At 39.7% G+C, this 17012-nt stretch overlaps 1 protein-coding gene across 1 annotated transcript in view; it reads left to right on the top strand.

The window, feature by feature from the left end:
- Positions 1 to 17012, top strand: part of LOC128693114 (glutamate receptor ionotropic, kainate 2-like) — a 769231-nt gene that overhangs the window by 679955 nt on the left and 72264 nt on the right. The window contains exon 16 of the mRNA XM_070089531.1: positions 16182 to 16379. Within this exon, the coding sequence (XP_069945632.1) occupies positions 16182 to 16379 (198 nt within the window). The remainder of the gene's footprint in view (positions 1 to 16181; positions 16380 to 17012) is intronic.

Raw genomic sequence — 17012 nt, 5'->3', positions numbered from 1 at the left:
CACTAGTGTGTTCTGAGTGTTGGTGAGAGGTTCACTAGTGTGTTCTGAGTGTTGGTGAGAGGTTCCCTAGTTTGTTCTGAGTGTTGGTGAGAGGTTCCCTAGTTTGTTCTGAGTGTTGGTGAGAGGTTCACTAGTGTGTTCAGAGTGTTGGTGAGAGGTTCACTAGTGTGTTCTGAGTGTTGGTGAGAGGTTCATTACTGTGTTCTGAGTGTTGGTGAGAGGTTCACTAGTGTATTCTGAGTGTTAGTAAGAGGTTCAGTAGTGTATTCTGAGTGTTCATGAGAGGTTCACTAGTGTGTTCTGAGTGTTAGTGAAAGGTTCATTAGTGTTCTGAGTGTTAGTGAGAGATTTACTAGTGTGTTCTGAGTGTTGGTGAGAGGTTCACTAATATGTTCTGAGAGTTCGTGAGAGGTTCACTAGTATGTTTTGACTGTTGGTGAGAGGTTCTCTTGTGTATTCTGAGTGTTAGTGAGAGGTTCACTAGTGTGTTCTGAGTACTGGTAAGAGGTTCACTAGTGTGTTCTGAGTGCTGGTGAAAGATTCACTAGTGTGTTCTGAGTGCTGGTGAGAGGTTCACTAGTGAGTTCAGAGTGTTGGTGAGAGGTTCACTAGTGTATTCTGAGTTTTAGTGAGAGGTTCACTAGTGAGTTCTGAGTGCTGGTGAGAGGTTCACTAGTGAGTTCTGAGTGCTGGTGAGAGGTTCACTAGTGTATTCTGAGTTTTAGTGAGAGGTTCACTAGTGAATTCTGAATGTGAATGAGAGGTTCACTAGTGTGTTCTGAGTGTTAGTGAAAGGTTCACTAGTGTTTTCTGAGTGTCATTGAAAGGTTCATTAGCGTTCTGAGTGTTAGTTAGAGGTTCACTAGTGTGTTCTGAGTGCTGGTGAGAGGTTCATTAGTGTTCTGAGTGCTGGTGAGAGGTTCACTAGTGTGTTCTGAGTGCTGGTGAGAGGTTCACTAATGTGTTCTGAGTCCTGGTGAGAGGTTCACTAGTGAGTTCTGAGTGCTGGTGAGAGGTTCACTAGTGTATTCTGAGTGTTAGTGAGAGATTCAGTAGTGTATTCTGAGTGTTGGTGAGAGGTTCACTAATAAGTTCTGAGTGTTCGTGAGAGGTTCACTAGTATGTTCTGAGTGTTGGTGAGAGGTTCTCTAGTGTATTCTGAGTGTTATTGAGAGGTTCACTAGTGTGTTCTGAGTACTTGTAAGAGGTTCTCTAGCGAATTCTGAGTGCTGGTGAGAGGTTCACTTGTGTGTTATGAGTGCTGGTGAGAGGTTCACTAGTGTGTTCTGAGTGCTGGTGAGAGGTTCACTAGTGTGTTCTGAGTGCTGGTGAGAGGTTCACTGATGTGTTCTGAGTGCTGGTGAGAGGTCCACTAAAGTGTTCTGAGTACTGGTGAGAGGTTCAGTAGTGCGTTCTGAGTGTTGGAGAGAGGTTCACTAATGTGTCCTGAGCGTTGGTGAGAGGTTCACTAGTGTGTTTTGAGTGTTGGTGAGAGGTTCACTAGTGAGTTCTGAGTGCTGGTGAGAGGTTCACTAGTGTATTCTGAGTTTTAGTGAGAGGTTCACTAGTGTATTCTGAATGTGAATGAGAGGTTCACTAGTGTGTTCTGAGTGTTAGTGAAAGGTTCACTTGTGTTTTGTGAGCGTCAGTGAAAGGTTCATTAGTGTTCTGAGTGTTAGTGAGAGGTTCATTAGTGTGTTATGAGTGTTGGTGAGAGGTTCACTAGTATGTTCTGAGTGTTGGTGAGAGGTTCTCTAGTGTATTCTGAGTGTTATTGAGAGGTTCACTAGTGTGTTCTGAGTACTGGTAAGAGGTTCTCTAGCGTATTCTGAGTGTTGGTGAGAGGTTCACTTGTGTGTTATGAGTGCTGGTGAAAGGTTCTCTAATGTGTTCTGAGTGCTGGTTAGCAGTTCACTAGTGTGTTCTGAGTGCTGGTGAGAGGTTCACTAGCGTGTTCTGAGTGCTGGTGAGAGGCTCACTAGTGTATTCTGAGTGTTAGTGAGAGGTTCAGTAGTGTATTCTGGATGTGGATGAGAGGTTCACTAGAGTGTTCTGAATGTTAGTGAAAGGTTCACTAGTGTTTTCTGAGTGTCAGTGAAAGGTTCATTAGTATTCTGAGTGTTAGTGAGAGGTTCACTAGTGTGTTCTGAGAGTTGGTGAGAGGTTCACTAGCATGTTCTGAGTGTTGGTGAGAGGTTCACTAGCATGTTCTGAGTGTTGGTGAGAGGTTCTCTAGTGTATTCTGAGTGTTAGTGAGAGGTTCACTAGTGAGTTCTAAGTACTGGAAAGTGGCTCACTAGTGTGTTATGAGTACTGGTGAGAGGTTCACTGGTGTGTTCTGACTGCTGGTGAAAGGTTCTCTAATTTGTTTTGAGTGTTGGTGAGAAGTTCACTAGTGAGTTCTGAGTGCTGGTGAGAGGATCACTAGTGTGTTCTGAGTGCTAGTGAGAGGCTCACTAGTGTGTTCTGAATGCTGGTGAGAGGTTCACTTGTGTGTTCTGAGTGCTGGAGAGAGGTTCACTAGTGTGTTTTGAGTGCTGTTGAGAGGTTCACTAGTGTGTTTTGAGTGCTGGAGAGAGGTTTACTAGTGTGATCTGAGTGCTGATTAGAGGTTCAATAGTGTGTTCTGAGTGCTGGTGAGAGGTTCACTAGTGTGTTTTGAGTGCTGGTGAGAGGTTCATTAGTGTGTTCTGAGTGCTGGTGAGATGTTCACTATTGTGTTCTGAGTGCTGTTGAGAGGTTCACTAGTGTGTTCTGAGTGCTGGTGAGACGTTCACTAGTGTATCCTGAGTGTTAGTGAGAGGTTCAATAGTGTATTCTGAGTCTTGGTGAGAGGTTCACTACTGTGTTCTGAGTGCTTGTGAGAGGTTCACTGTGTGTTCTGACTGCTGGTGCGACGTTCACTAGTGTGTTTTGAGTGCTGGTGAGAGGTTCACTAGTGTGTTCTGGGAGTTGGTGAGAGGTTCACTAGTGTGTTTTGAGTGTTCGTAAGAGGTTCATTTGTGAGTTCTGAGTGCTGGTGAGACGTTTACTAGTGTATTCTAAGTGTTAGTGAGAGGTTCAATAGTGTATTCTGAGTCTTGGTGAGAGGTTCACTAGTGAGTTCTGAGTGCTGGTGAGAGGTTCACTAGTGTATTCTGAGTTTTAGTGAGAGGTTCACTAGTGTATTCTGAATGTGAATGAGAGGTTCACTAGTGTGTTCTGAGTGTTAGTGAAAGGTTCACTTGTGTTTTGTGAGTGTCAGTGAAAGGTTCACTAGTGTTCTGAGTGTTAGTGAGAGGTTCATTAGTGTGTTCTGAGTGTTGGTGAGAGGTTCACTAGTATGTTCTGAGTGTTTTTGAGAGGTTCACTAGCATGTTCTTAGTGTTGGTGAGAGGTTCTCTAGTGTATTCTGAGTGTTATTGAGAGGTTCACTAGTGGGTTCTGAGTACTGGTAAGAGGTTCTCTAGCGTATTCTGAGTGCTGGTGAGAGGTTCACTTGTGTGTTATGAGTGCTGGTGAGAGGTTCTCTAATGTGTTCTGAGTGCTGGTGAGCAGTTCACTAGTGTGTTCTGAGTGCTGGTGAGAGGTTCACTAGCGTGTTCTGAGTGCTGGTGAGAGGCTCACTAGTATGTTCTGAGTGCTGGCCGGAGGTTCACTAATGTGTTTTGAGTGTTGGTGAGAGGTTCACTAGTGAGTTCTGAGTGCTGGTGAGAGGTTCACTAGAGTATTCTGAGTGTTAGTGAGAGGTTCAGTAGTGTATTCTGGATGTGGATGAGAGGTTCACTAGAGTGTTTCGAATGTTAGTGAAAGGTTCACTAGTGATTTCTGAGTGTCAGTGAAAGGTTCATTAGTGTTCTGAGTGTTAGTGAGAGGTTCACTAGTATGTTCTGAGTGTTGGTGAGAGGTTCACTAGTATGTTCTGAGTGTTGGTGAGAGGTTCACTAGCATGTTCTGAGTGTTGGTGAGAGGTTCTCTAGTGTATTCTGAGTGTTAGTGAGAGGTTCACTAGAGAGTTCTAAGTACTGGTAAGTGGCTCACTAGTGTGTTATGATTACTGGTGAGAGGTTCACTGGTGTGTTCTGAGTGCTGTTGAAAGGTTCTCTAATGTGTTTTGAGCGCTGGTGAGAGGATCACTAGTGTGTTCTGAGTGCTGGTGAGAGGTTCACTTGTGTGTTCTGAGTGCTGGAGAGAGGCTCACTATTGTGTTCTGAGTGCTGTTGAGAGGTTCACTACTGTGTTCTGAGTGCTGGTGAGACGTTCACTAGTGTATCCTGAGTGTTAGTGAGATGTTCAATAGTGTATTCTGAGTCTTGGTGAGAGGTTCACTACTGTGTTCTGAGTGCTTGTGAGAGCTTCACTGTGTGTTCGGAGTGCTGGTGAGAGGCTCTTTAGTGTTCTGAGTGCGGGAGAGAGGTTCACTAGCGTGTTTTGAGTGCTGGTGAGAGGTTCACTAGTGTGTTCTGGGTGTTGGTGAGAGGTTCACTAGTGAGTTCTGAGTGCTGGTGAGAGGTTCACTAGCGTGTTTTGAGTGCTGGTGAGAGGTTCACTAGTGTGTTTTGAATGTTGGTGAGAGGTTCACTAGTGAGTTCTGAGTGCTGGTGAGAGGTTCACTAGTGTGTTCTGAGTGCTGGTGAGATGTTCACTTTTGTGTTCTGAGTGCTGTTGAGAGGTTCACTAGTGTGTTCTGAGCTCTGGAGACGTATACTAGTGTATTCTAAGTGTTAGTGACAGGTTCAATAGTGTATTCTGAATTTTGGTGAGAGGTTCACTACTGTGTTCTGAGTGCTTGTGAGAGGTTCACTGTGTGTTCGGATTGCTGGTGAGAGGTTCATTAGTGTTCTGAGTGCTGGTGAGAGGTTCACTAGTGTGTTCTGACTGCTGGTGAGACGTTCGCTAGTGAGTTTTGAGTGCTGGTGAGAGGTTCACTAATGCGTTCTTGGTGTTGGTGAGAGGTTCACTAGTGTGTTTTGAGTGTTGGTGAGAGGTTCACTAGTGAGTTGTGAGTGCTGGTGAGAGGTTCACTAGTGTATTCTGAGTGTTAGTGAGAGATTCAGTAGTGTATTGTGACTGTTGATGAGAGGTTCACTAGTGTGTTCTGAGTGTTAGTGAAAAGATCATTAGTGTTCTGAGTGTTAGTGAGAGATTCACTAGTGTGCTCTGAGCGTTGGTGAGAGGTTCGCTAATATGTTCTGAGTGATAGTGAGAGGTTCACTATTATCTTCTGAGTGTTGGTGAGAGGTTCTCTAGTGTATTCTGAGTGTTAGATAGAGGTTCACTAGTGTGTTCTGAGTACTGGTAAGAGGTTCACTAGTGTGTTCTGAGTGCAGGTGAGAGGTTCACTAATGTGTTCTGAGTGCTGGTGAAAGGTTCACTAGTGTGTTCTGAGTGTTAGTTATTGGTTCAATAGTGTAATCTGAGTGTTGGTGAGAGGTTCACTAGTGTGTTCTGAGTGTTAGTTATTGGTTCAATAGTGTAATCTGAGTGTTGGTGAGAGGTTCACTAGTGTGTTCTGAGTGCTGGTGAGAGGTTCACTAGTGTGTTCTGAGTGCTGGTGAGAGGTTCATTAGTGTATTCTGAGTGTTAGTGAGAGGTTCACTAGTGTATTCTGAGTGTTGGTGAAAGGTTCACTAGTGTGTTCTGAGTGCTGGTGAGAGGTTCACTAGTGTGTTCTGGGTGCTGGTGAGAGGTTCACTAGTGTATTCTGAGTGTTAGTGAGAGGTTCACTAGTGTGTTCTGAGTGCTGGTGAGAGGTTCACTAGTGTGTTCTGGGTGCTGTTGAGAGGTTCACTAGTGTATTCTGAGTGTTAGTGAGAGGTTCACTAGTGTATTCTGAGTGTTGGTGAAAGGTTCACTAGTGTGTTCTGAGTGCTGGTGAGAGGTTCACTAGTGTGTTCTGAGTGCTGGTGAGAGGTTCACTAGTGTGTTCTGAGTGCTGGTGAGAGGTTCACTAGTGTATTCTGAGTGTTGGTGAAAGGTTCACTAGTGTGTTCTGAGTGCTGGTGAGAGGTTCACTAGTGTGTTCTGAGTGCTGGTGAGAGGTTCACTAGTGTGTTCTGAGTGCTGGTGAGAGGTTCACTAGTGTGTTCTGAGTGCTGGTGAGAGGTTCACTAGTGTGTTCTGAGTGCTGGTGAGAGGTTCACTAGTGTGTTCTGAGTGCTGGTGAGAGGTTCACTAGTGTGTTCTGGGTGCTGTTGAGAGGTTCACTAGTGTATTCTGAGTGTTAGTGAGAGGTTCACTAGTGTATTCTGAGTGTTGGTGAAAGGTTCACTAGTGTGTTCTGAGTGCTGGTGAGAGGTTCACTAGTGTGTTCTGAGTGCTGGTGAGAGGTTCACTAGTGTGTTCTGAGTGCTGGTGAGAGGTTCACTAGTGTATTCTGAGTGTTGGTGAAAGGTTCACTAGTGTGTTCTGAGTGCTGGTGAGAGGTTCACTAGTGTGTTCTGAGTGCTGGTGAGAGGTTCACTAGTGTGTTCTGAGTGCTGGTGAGAGGTTCACTAGTGTGTTCTGAGTGCTGGTGAGAGGTTCACTAGTGTGTTCTGAGTGCTGGTGAGAGGTTCACTAGTGTGTTCTGAGTGCTGGTGAGAAGTTCATTAGTGTTCTGAGTGCTGGTGAGAGGTCCACTAGTGTGTTCTGAGTGCTGGTGAGAGGTTCACTAGTGTGTTCTGGGTGCTGGTGAGATGTTCACTAGTGTGTTCTGAGTGCTGCTGAGAGGTTCACTAGTGTGTTCTGAGTGCTGGTGAGATGTTCACTAGTGTGTTCTGAGTCCTGGTGAGAGGTTCACTAGTGTGTTCTGAGTGCTGATTAGAAGTTCACTAGTGTGTTCTGAGTGCTGTTTGGAGGTTCACTAGTGTGTTTTCTGTGTTAATGAGAGGTTCACTAGTGTGTTCTGAGTGCTGTTTGGAGGTTCACTAGTGTGTTTTCTGTGTTAATGAGAGGTTCACTAGTGTGTTCTGAGTGCTGATTAGAAGTTCACTAGTGTGTTCTGAGTGCTGTTTGGAGGTTCACTAGTGTGTTTTTTGTGTTAATGAGAGGTTCACTAGCGTGTTTTGAGTGCTGGTGAGAGGTTCAGTAGTGTTTTCCGACTGCTGGTGAGAGGTTCACTAGTGTGTTTTCTGTGTTAATGAGAGGTTCACTAGTGTGTTTTCTGTGTTAATGAGAGGTTCACTAGTGTGTTTTCTGTGTTAATGAGAGGTTCACTAGTGTGTTTTCATGTTTTAATGAGAGGTTCACTAGTGTGTTTTCTGTGTTAATGAGAGGTTCACTCGTGTGTTTTCTGTGTTAATTAGAGGTTCACTAGTGTGTTTTCTGTGTTAATGAGAGGTTCACTAGTGTGTTCTGAGTTCTGGTGAGAGGTTCACTAGTGTGTTTTCTCTGTTAATGAGAGGTTCACTAGTGTGTTTTCTGTGTTAATGAGAGGTTCACTAGTGTGTTTTCTGTGTTAATTAGAGGTTCACTAGTGTGTTTTCTGTGTTAATGAGAGGTTCACTAGCGTGTTTTGAGTGCTGGTGAGAGGTTCAGTAGTGTGTTCCGAGTGTTGGTGAGAGGTTCACTAGTGTGTTTTCTGTGTTAATGAGAGGTTCACTAGTGTGTTTTCTGTGTTAATGAGAGGTTCACTAGTGTGTTATGAGTGTTAAAGAGAGGTTCACTAGTGTGTTCTTAGTGTTAAAGAGAGGTTCACTAGTGTGTTCTTAGTGTTAAAGAGAGGTTCACTAGTGTGTTCTTAGTGTTAATGAGAGGTTCACTAGTGTGTTATGAGTGTTAAAGAGAGGATAACTTGGGTTCTGTAAGTTGTTAATAAGTTCACGTGTAAGTTGTAAGTTTTAGTGGCAGGATGACTTACATGTTAGTGTCTAACTTACGTGTTAGTGTCTAACTTACATGTTAGTGTCTAACTTACATGTTAGTGTCTAACTTACGTGTTAGTGTCTAACTTACATGTTAGTGTCTAACTTACATGTTAGTGTCTAACTTACATGTTAGTGTCTAACTTACATGTTAGTGTCTAACTTACATGTTAGTGTCTAACTTACATGTTAGTGTCTAACTTACATGTTAGTGTCTAACTTACGTGTTAGTTTCTAACTTACATGTTAGTGTCTAACTTACATGTTAGTGTCTAACTTACGTGTTAGTGTCTAACTTACATGTTAGTGTCTAACTTACATGTTAGTGTCTAACTTACATGTTAGTGTCTAACTTACGTGTTAGTGTCTAACTTACATGTTAGTGTCTAACTTACATGTTAGTGTCTAACTTACATGTTAGTGTCTAACTTACGTGTTAGTGTCTAACTTACATGTTAGTGTCTAACTTACGTGTTAGTGTCTAACTTACATGTTAGTGTCTAACTTACATGTTAGTGTCTAACTTACGTGTTAGTGTCTAACTTACATGTTAGTGTCTAACTTACATGTTAGTGTCTAACTTACATTTTAGTGTCTAACTTACGTGTTAGTGTCTAACTTACATGTTAGTGTCTAACTTACATGTTAGTGTCTAACTTACGTGTTAGTGTCTAACTTACATGTTAGTGTCTAACTTACGTGTTAGTGTCTAACTTACATGTTAGTGTCTAACTTACATGTCAGTGTCTAACTAACGTGTTAGTGTCTAACTTACATGTTAGTGTCTAACTTACGTGTTAGTGTCTAACTTACATGTTAGTGTCTATCTTACATGTTAGTGTCTAACTTACATGTTAGTGTCTAACTTACATGTTAGTGTCTAACTTACGTGTTAGTGTCTAACTTACATGTTAGTGTCTAACTTACATGTTAGTGTCTAACTTACATGTTAGTGTCTAACTTACATTTTAGTGTCTAACTTACGTGTTAGTGTCTGACTTACATGTTAGAGTCTAACTTACATGCTAGTGTCTAACTTACATGTTAGTGTCTAACTTACGTGTTGGTGTCTAACTTACATGTTAGTGTCTAACTTACATGTTAGTGTCTAACTTACATGTTAGTGTCTAACTTACATGTTAGTGTCTAACTTACATGTTACTTTCTAACTTACATGTTAGTGTCTAACTTACATGTTACTGTCTAACTTACATGTTAGTGTCTAACTTACATGCTGGTGTCTAACTTACGTGGTAGTGTCTAACTTACATGTTAGTGTCTAACTTACATATTAGTGTCTAACTTACATGTTAGTGTCTAACTTACATGTTAGTGTCTAACTTACATGTTAGTGTCTAACTTACATGTTAGTGTCTAACTTACATGTTAGTGTCTAACTTATATGTTAGTGTCTAATTTACGTGTTAGTGTCTAACTTACATGTTAGTGTCTAACTTTCATGTTTGTGTCTAACTTACGTGTTAGTGTCTAACTTACATGTTAGTGTCTAACCTACATGTTAGTGTCTAACTTACATGTTAGTGTCTAACTTACATGTTAATGTCTAACTTACATGTTAGTGTCTAACTTACGTGTTAGTGTCTAACTTACATGTTAATGTCTAACTTGCGTGTTAGTGTCTAACTTACATGTTAGTGTCTAACTTACATGTTAGTGTCTAACTTACATGTTAGTGTCTAACTTACATGTTAATGTCTAACTTACGTGTTAGAGTCTAACTTACGTGTTAGTGTCTAACATACATGTTAGTGTCTAACTTACATGTTAGTGTCTAACTTACATGTTAGTGTCTGACTTACATGTTAGTGTCTAACTTACATGTTAGTGTCTAACTTACATGTTAGAGTCTAACTTACATGTTAGTGTCTGACTTACATGTTAGTGTCTAACTTACATGTTAGTGTCTAACTTACATGTTAGTGTCTAACTTACATGTTAGTGTCTAACTTACATGTTAGTGTCTAACTTACATGTTAGTGTCTAACTTACATGTTAGTGTCTAACTTACATGTTAGTGTCTAACTTACATGTTAGTGTGTAACTTACATGTTAGTGTCTAACTTACATGTTAGTGTCTAACTTACATGTTAGTGTCTAACTTACATGTTAGTGTCTAACTTACATGTTAGTGTCTAACTTACATGTTAGTGTCTAACTTACATGTTAGTGTCTAACTTACATGTTAGTGTCTAACTTACATGTTAGTGTCTAACTTACATATTAGTGTCTAACTTACATGTTAGTGTCTAACTTACATGTTAGTGTCTAACTTACATGTTAGTGTCTAACTTACATGTTAGTGTCTAACTTACATGTTAGTGTCTGACTTACATGTTAGTGTCTAACTTACATGTTAGTGTCTAACTTATATGTTAGTGTCTAACATACATGTTAGTGTTTGACTTACATGTTAGTGTCTAAGTTACATGTTAGTGTCTAACTTACATGTTAGTGTCTGACTTACATGTTAGTGTCTAACTTACATGTTAGTGTCTAACTTACATGTTAGTGTCTAACTTACATGTTAGTGTCTAACTTACATGTTAGTGTCTAACTTACATGTTAGTGTCTAACTTACATGTTAGTGTCTAACTTACATGTTAGTGTTTAACTTACATGTTAGTGTCTAACTTACATGTTAGTGTCTGACTTACATGTTAGTGTCTAACTTACATGTTAGTGTCTAACTTATATGTTAGTGTCTAACATACATGTTAGTGTTTGACTTACATGTTAGTGTCTAAGTTACATGTTAGTGTCTAACTTACATGTTAGTGTCTGACTTACATGTTAGTGTCTAACTTACATGTTAGTGTCTAACTTACATGTTAGTGTCTCACTTACATGTTAGTGTCTAACTTACATGTTAGTGTCTAACTTACATGTTAGTGTCTGACTTACATGTTAGTGTCTAACTTACATGTTAGTGTCTAACTTACATGTTAGTGTCTAACTTACATGTTAGTGTCTGACTTACATGTTAGTGTCTAACTTACATGTTAGTGTCTAACTTACATGTTAGTGTCTAACTTACATGTTAGTGTCTGACTTACATGTTAGTGTCAAACTTACATGTTAGTGTCTAACTTACATGTTAGTGTCTGACTTACATGTTAGTGTCTGACTTACATGTTAATGTCTAACTTACATGTTAGTGTCTAACTTATATGTTAGTGTCTGACTTACATGTTAGTGTCTAATTTACATGTTAGTGTCTAACTTACATGTTAGTGTCTGACTTTCGTGTTAGTGTCTGACTTACATGTTAGTGTCTAACTTACATGTTAGTGTCTAACTTATATGTTAGTGTCTAACTTACATGTTAGTGTCTAACTTACATGTTAGTGTCAAACTTACATGTTAGTGTCTAACTTACATGTTAGTGTCTAACTTACATGTTAGTGTCTAACTTACATGTTAGTGTCTAACTTACATGTTAGTGTCTAACTTACATGTTAGTGTCTAACTTACATGTTAGTTTCTAACTTACATGTTAGTGTCTAACTTACATGTTAGTGTCTAACTTACATGTTAGTGTCTAACTTACATGTTAGTGTGTAACTTACATGTTAGTGTCTAACTTACATGTTAGTGTCTAACTTACATGTTAGTGTCTAACTTACATGTTAGTGTGTAACTTACATGTTAGTGTCTAACTTACATGTTAGTGTCTAACTTACATGTTAGTGTCTAACTTACATGTTAGTGTCTAACTTACATGTTAGTTTCTAACTTACATGTTAGTGTGTAACTTACATGTTAGTGTCTAACTTACATGTTAGTGTCTAACTTACATGTTAGTGTCTAACTTACATGTTAGTGTCTAACTTACATGTTAGTGTCTAACTTACATGTTAGTGTCTAACTTACATGTTAGTGTCTAACTTACATGTTAGTGTCTAACTTACATGTTAGTGTCTAACTTACATGTTAGTGTCTAACTTACATGTTAGTGTCTAACTTACATGTTAGTTTCTAACTTACATGTTAGTGTCTAACTTACATGTTAGTGTGTAACTTACATGTTAGTGTCTAACTTACATGTTAGTGTCTAACTTACATGTTAGTGTCTATCTTACATGTTAGTGTCTAACTTACATGTTAGTGTCTAACTTACATGTTAGTGTCTAACTTACATGTTAGTGTCTAACTTACATGTTAGTGTCTAACTTACATGTTAGTGTCTAACTTACATGTTAGTGTCTAACTTACATGTTAGTGTGTAACTTACATGTTAGTGTCTAACTTACATGTTAGTGTGTAACTTACATGTTAGTGTGTAACTTACATGTTAGTGTCTAACTTACATGTTAGTGTCTAACTTACATGTTAGTGTCTAACTTACATGTTAGTGTCTAACTTACATGTTAGTGTCTAACTTACATGTTAGTGTGTAACTTACATGTTAGTGTGTAACTTACATGTTAGTGTCTAACTTACATGTTAGTGTCTAACTTACATGTTAGTGTCTAACTTACATGTTAGTGTGTAACTTACATGTTAGTGTCTAACTTACATGTTAGTGTGTAACTTACATGTTAGTGTCTAACTTACATGTTAGTGTGTGACTTACATGTTAGTGTCTAACTTACATGTTAGTGTGTAACTTACATGTTAGTGTCTAACTTACATGTTAGTGTCTAACTTACATGTTAGTGTCTAACTTACATGTTAGTGTCTAACTTACATGTTAGTGTCTAACTTACATGTTAGTGTGTAACTTACATGTTAGTGTCTAACTTACATGTTAGTGTCTAACTTACATGTTAGTGTCTAACTTACATGTTAGTGTGTAACGTACATGTTAGTGTCTAACTTACATGTTAGTGTCTAACTTACATGTTAGTGTGTAACTTACATGTTAGTGTCTAACTTACATGTTAGTGTCTAACTTACATGTTAGTGTGTAACTTACATGTTAGTGTCTAACTTACATGTTAGTGTGTAACTTACATGTTAGTGTGTAACTTACATGTTAGTGTGTAACTTACATGTTAGTGTCTAACTTACATGTTAGTGTCTAACTTACATGTGACTTACATGTTAGTGTCTAACTTACATGTTAGTGTGTAACTTACATGTTAGTGTGTAACTTACATGTTAGTGTGTAACTTACATGTTAGTGTCTAACTTACATGTTAGTGTGTAACTTACATGTTAGTGTGTAACTTACATGTTAGTGTGTAACTTACATGTTAGTGTGTAACTTACATGTTAGTGTGTAACTTACATGTTAGTGTCTAACTTACATGTTAGTGTCTAACTTACATGTTAGTGTCTAACTTACATGTTAGTGTGTAACTTACATGTTAGTGTGTAACTTACATGTTAGTGTGTAACTTACATGTTAGTGTGTAACTTACATGTTAGTGTCTAACTTACATGTTAGTGTCTAACTTACATGTTAGTGTGTAACTTACATGTTAGTGTGTGACTTACATGTTAGTGTCTAACTTACATGTTAGTGTGTAACTTACATGTTAGTGTCTAACTTACATGTTAGTGTCTAACTTACATGTTAGTGTCTAACTTACATGTTAGTGTGTAACTTACATGTTAGTGTCTAACTTACATGTTAGTGTCTAACTTACATGTTAGTGTGTAACTTACATGTTAGTGTCTAACTTACATGTTAGTGTCTAACTTACATGTTAGTGTCTAACTTACATGTTAGTGTCTAACTTACATGTTAGTGTCTAACTTACATGTTAGTGTCTAACTTACATGTTAGTGTCTAACTTACATGTTAGTGTCTAACTTACATGTTAGTGTCTAACTTACATGTTAGTGTCTAACTTACAAAGTTACTTTCTATCTTTATATTCTTCTAGTTCATCTGTAGTAAACTTTGCATCTAAAATTCGTTGCTAATATTACAAAAAAAAAAAATATATATTTCATATGTTACTGAATTTTAATTAGACAGAAATATAAAATATTATAGTTATTAGAAGTAAATATTCTCATGTGGGTAATAATATAATTGTGAGCTATAAATAATATTAATATTATCTGTGAATAATGAATTTTATACGTGATTAAATTTGCCCCATTTATTAATATTTTTTTTTTCTGTTGCTTCCTCTTTTCCTTATTCTCGTCTTCCATAATTAACCTCATCCTTAAATGAATAATTTCTTCGTCTACATTCTCTTGTTTACTTTATCCTAACCTCTCACTTTTCTGCTAACTGTTACTTATCCTATTAATATATCGTACATTATTCTTGCTACGTCATTCCTCGTGTGTTAAAAATCAACATCTCTATTTCCCAACACTTTCTGGGTAATTTATATTGTTTATCATTGTTTTCTATTCCTTGCTGATATTTATCGACAAAAAACACTCTTGTTTTCTCTGCTTTTTCTTGTCAATCTTGTTTGTGGCTTCCCTGTGCAACATCCATCTTGCTCTGTCTTCTAATTATCACTTTTCACTACTTCACTTTTCTTCCTTGCTGCTCTCTATCCCTTTCTCGTATGATCTTTAATTAATTTTATAATTTATTGTCTGTGCTTCCGCACTGTTTGTGATCCATCACTGATCACTGCTGGATGTTCACTGTTTGTGATGATCCATCACTGATCACTGCTGGATGTTCACTGTTTGTGATGATCCATCACTGATCACCGCTGGATGTTCACTGTTTGTGATGATCCATCACTGATCACTGCTGGATGTTCACTGTTTGTGATGATCCATCACTGATCACTGCTGGATGTTCACTGTTTGTGATGATCCATCACTGATCACTGCTGGATGTTCACTGTTTGTGATGATCCATCACTGATCACTGCTGGATGTTCACTGTTTGTGATGATCCATCACTGATCACTGCTGGATGTTCACTGTTTGTGATGATCCATCACTGATCACTGCTGGATGTTCACCGTTTGTGATGATCCATCACTGATCACTGCTGGATGTTCACTGTTTGTGATGATCCATCACTGATCACTGCTGGATGTTCACCGTTTGTGATGATCCATCACTGATCACTGCTGGATGTTCACCGTTTGTGATGATCCATCACTGATCACCGCTGGATGTTCACTGTTTGTGATGATTCATCACTGATCACCGCTGGATGTTCACTGTTTGTGATGATCCATCACTGATCACCGTTGGATGTTCACTGTTTGTGATGATCCATCACTGATCACCGCTGGATGTTCACTGTTTGTGATGATCCACCACTGATCACCGCTGGATGTTCACTGTTTGTGATGATCCATCACTGATCACCGCTGGATGTTCACTGTTTGTGATGATCCATCACTGATCACCGCTGGATGTTCACTGTTTGTGATGATCCATCACTGATCACCGCTGGATGTTCACTGTTTGTGATGATCCATCACTGATCACTGCTGGATGTTCACTGTTTGTGATGATCCATCACTGATTACTGCTGGATGTTCACTGTTTGTGATGATCCATCACTGATCACCGCTGGATGTTCACTGTTTGTGATGATCCATCACTGATCACTGCTGGATGTTCACTGTTTGTGATGATCCATCACTGATTACTGCTGGATGTTCACTGTTTGTGATGATCCATCACTGATTACTGCTGGATGTTCACTGTTTGTGATGATCCATCACTGATCACCGCTGGATGTTCACTGTGATGATCCATCACTGATCACTGCTGGATGTTCACTGTTTGTGATGATCCATCACTGATCACCGCTGGATGTTCACTGTGTTGATCCATCACTGATCACCACTGGATGTTCACTGTGATGATCCATCACTGATCACCGCTGGATGTTCACTTTCTTCCTCACTTCACCGTCTTCATTCCCTTTCTTATCTTACATAATTTTACTTCCCATCTTTCTCTCACTGTCTCACGCATTCCTTCACACACTCTGCTCTTTCATCGCTTTATTTTTTTCTCTCATCAATCTTCTCCGTCTGGCCCCACCCTTCACCGTCATTCATTTATTTCTGTTTTCCCCAATCTTCTCCATTTCCCGGTTAAATTCTTCCCTATTCTTACCCTCTTACGTTTCCTCCCTTTCCTATCTCTCCATGTCTTACCTCTTTCCACCCTTCACCAACTCATCCTCCTGTTTTCAATCTCCTCCACCTCTACACTCAATTTTTCCCCATCTCGACCCTTCCATTGTTCAACCTTTCCATTGTTTTCCTGTCTACCTTCACCCTCAAAAATATACACATTATTTTTCGCTTATCCACTCCCGTCTCCACACTTCCCTGTGCTGAACACCTATCTCCATCCTTATCTGTTCCAACCATCCCTTGTCCACATCCTTCCGTCTCCTAACCCCCCTTCCTCGTCCCCACCTATCCTTATCCCTTCCTGCAGAGCGGTATCAACTCGCATCGTGGCTGGCATCTGGTGGTTCTTTACGTTAATAATGATATCTTCCTACACTGCCAACTTGGCTGCCTTCCTCACCGTCGAGCGCATGGAGTCGCCCATAGAGTCTGCTGAAGACCTGGCCAAGCAGACCAGGATCAAGTACGGCTCCCTCTACGGAGGCTCAACATGGGATTTTTTCGCGTAAACATGTTATTTTGTTTAGTTAAATTTGTAAACAGTGTGTGTGTGTGTGTGTGTGTGTGTATGCATTCACCTAATTGTGGTTGCAGGGGTCGAGACTCATCTCCTTGCCCCGCCTCTTCACTGATCACTACTAGGTCCTCTCTCTCTCTCTCTCTCTCTCTCTCTCTCTCTCTGCTCCCTGAGCTTTGTCGTACCTCGTCTTAAAGCTATGTATGGTTCCTGCTTCCACTACATCACTTGCTAGACCATTCTGTTTCCTGACAACTCTATGACTGTTGAAATACTTCCTAACATCCCTGTGACTCGTCTGAGTCTTCAGCTTCCATATGTGACTCCTTGTTTCTGTGTCTCCTCTCTGGAACATCCTGTCTCTGTCCACCTTATCTATTCCACGCAGTATTTTGCATGCTATTATCATGTCTCCCCTGACCCTCCTGTCTTCCAGTGTCGTCAGGTCGATTTCCCTCAACCTTTCTTCGTAGGACATTCCCCTGAGCTCCGGAACTAACCTTGTTGTAAACCTTTGCATTTTCTCTAATTTCTTAACGTGCTTGATCAAGTGTGAGTTCCAAACTGGTGCTGCATACTCCAGTATGGGCTTGACGTACACAGTGTACAGTGTCTTGAACG

Source organism: Cherax quadricarinatus, chromosome 28 (genome assembly GCF_038502225.1).
Source record: "Cherax quadricarinatus isolate ZL_2023a chromosome 28, ASM3850222v1, whole genome shotgun sequence".
Taxonomy (NCBI): Eukaryota; Metazoa; Arthropoda; class Malacostraca; order Decapoda; family Parastacidae; genus Cherax; species Cherax quadricarinatus.
Note: the sequence above shows the minus strand (reverse complement) of the source record. Positions and strands in the feature narration are given on the sequence as shown.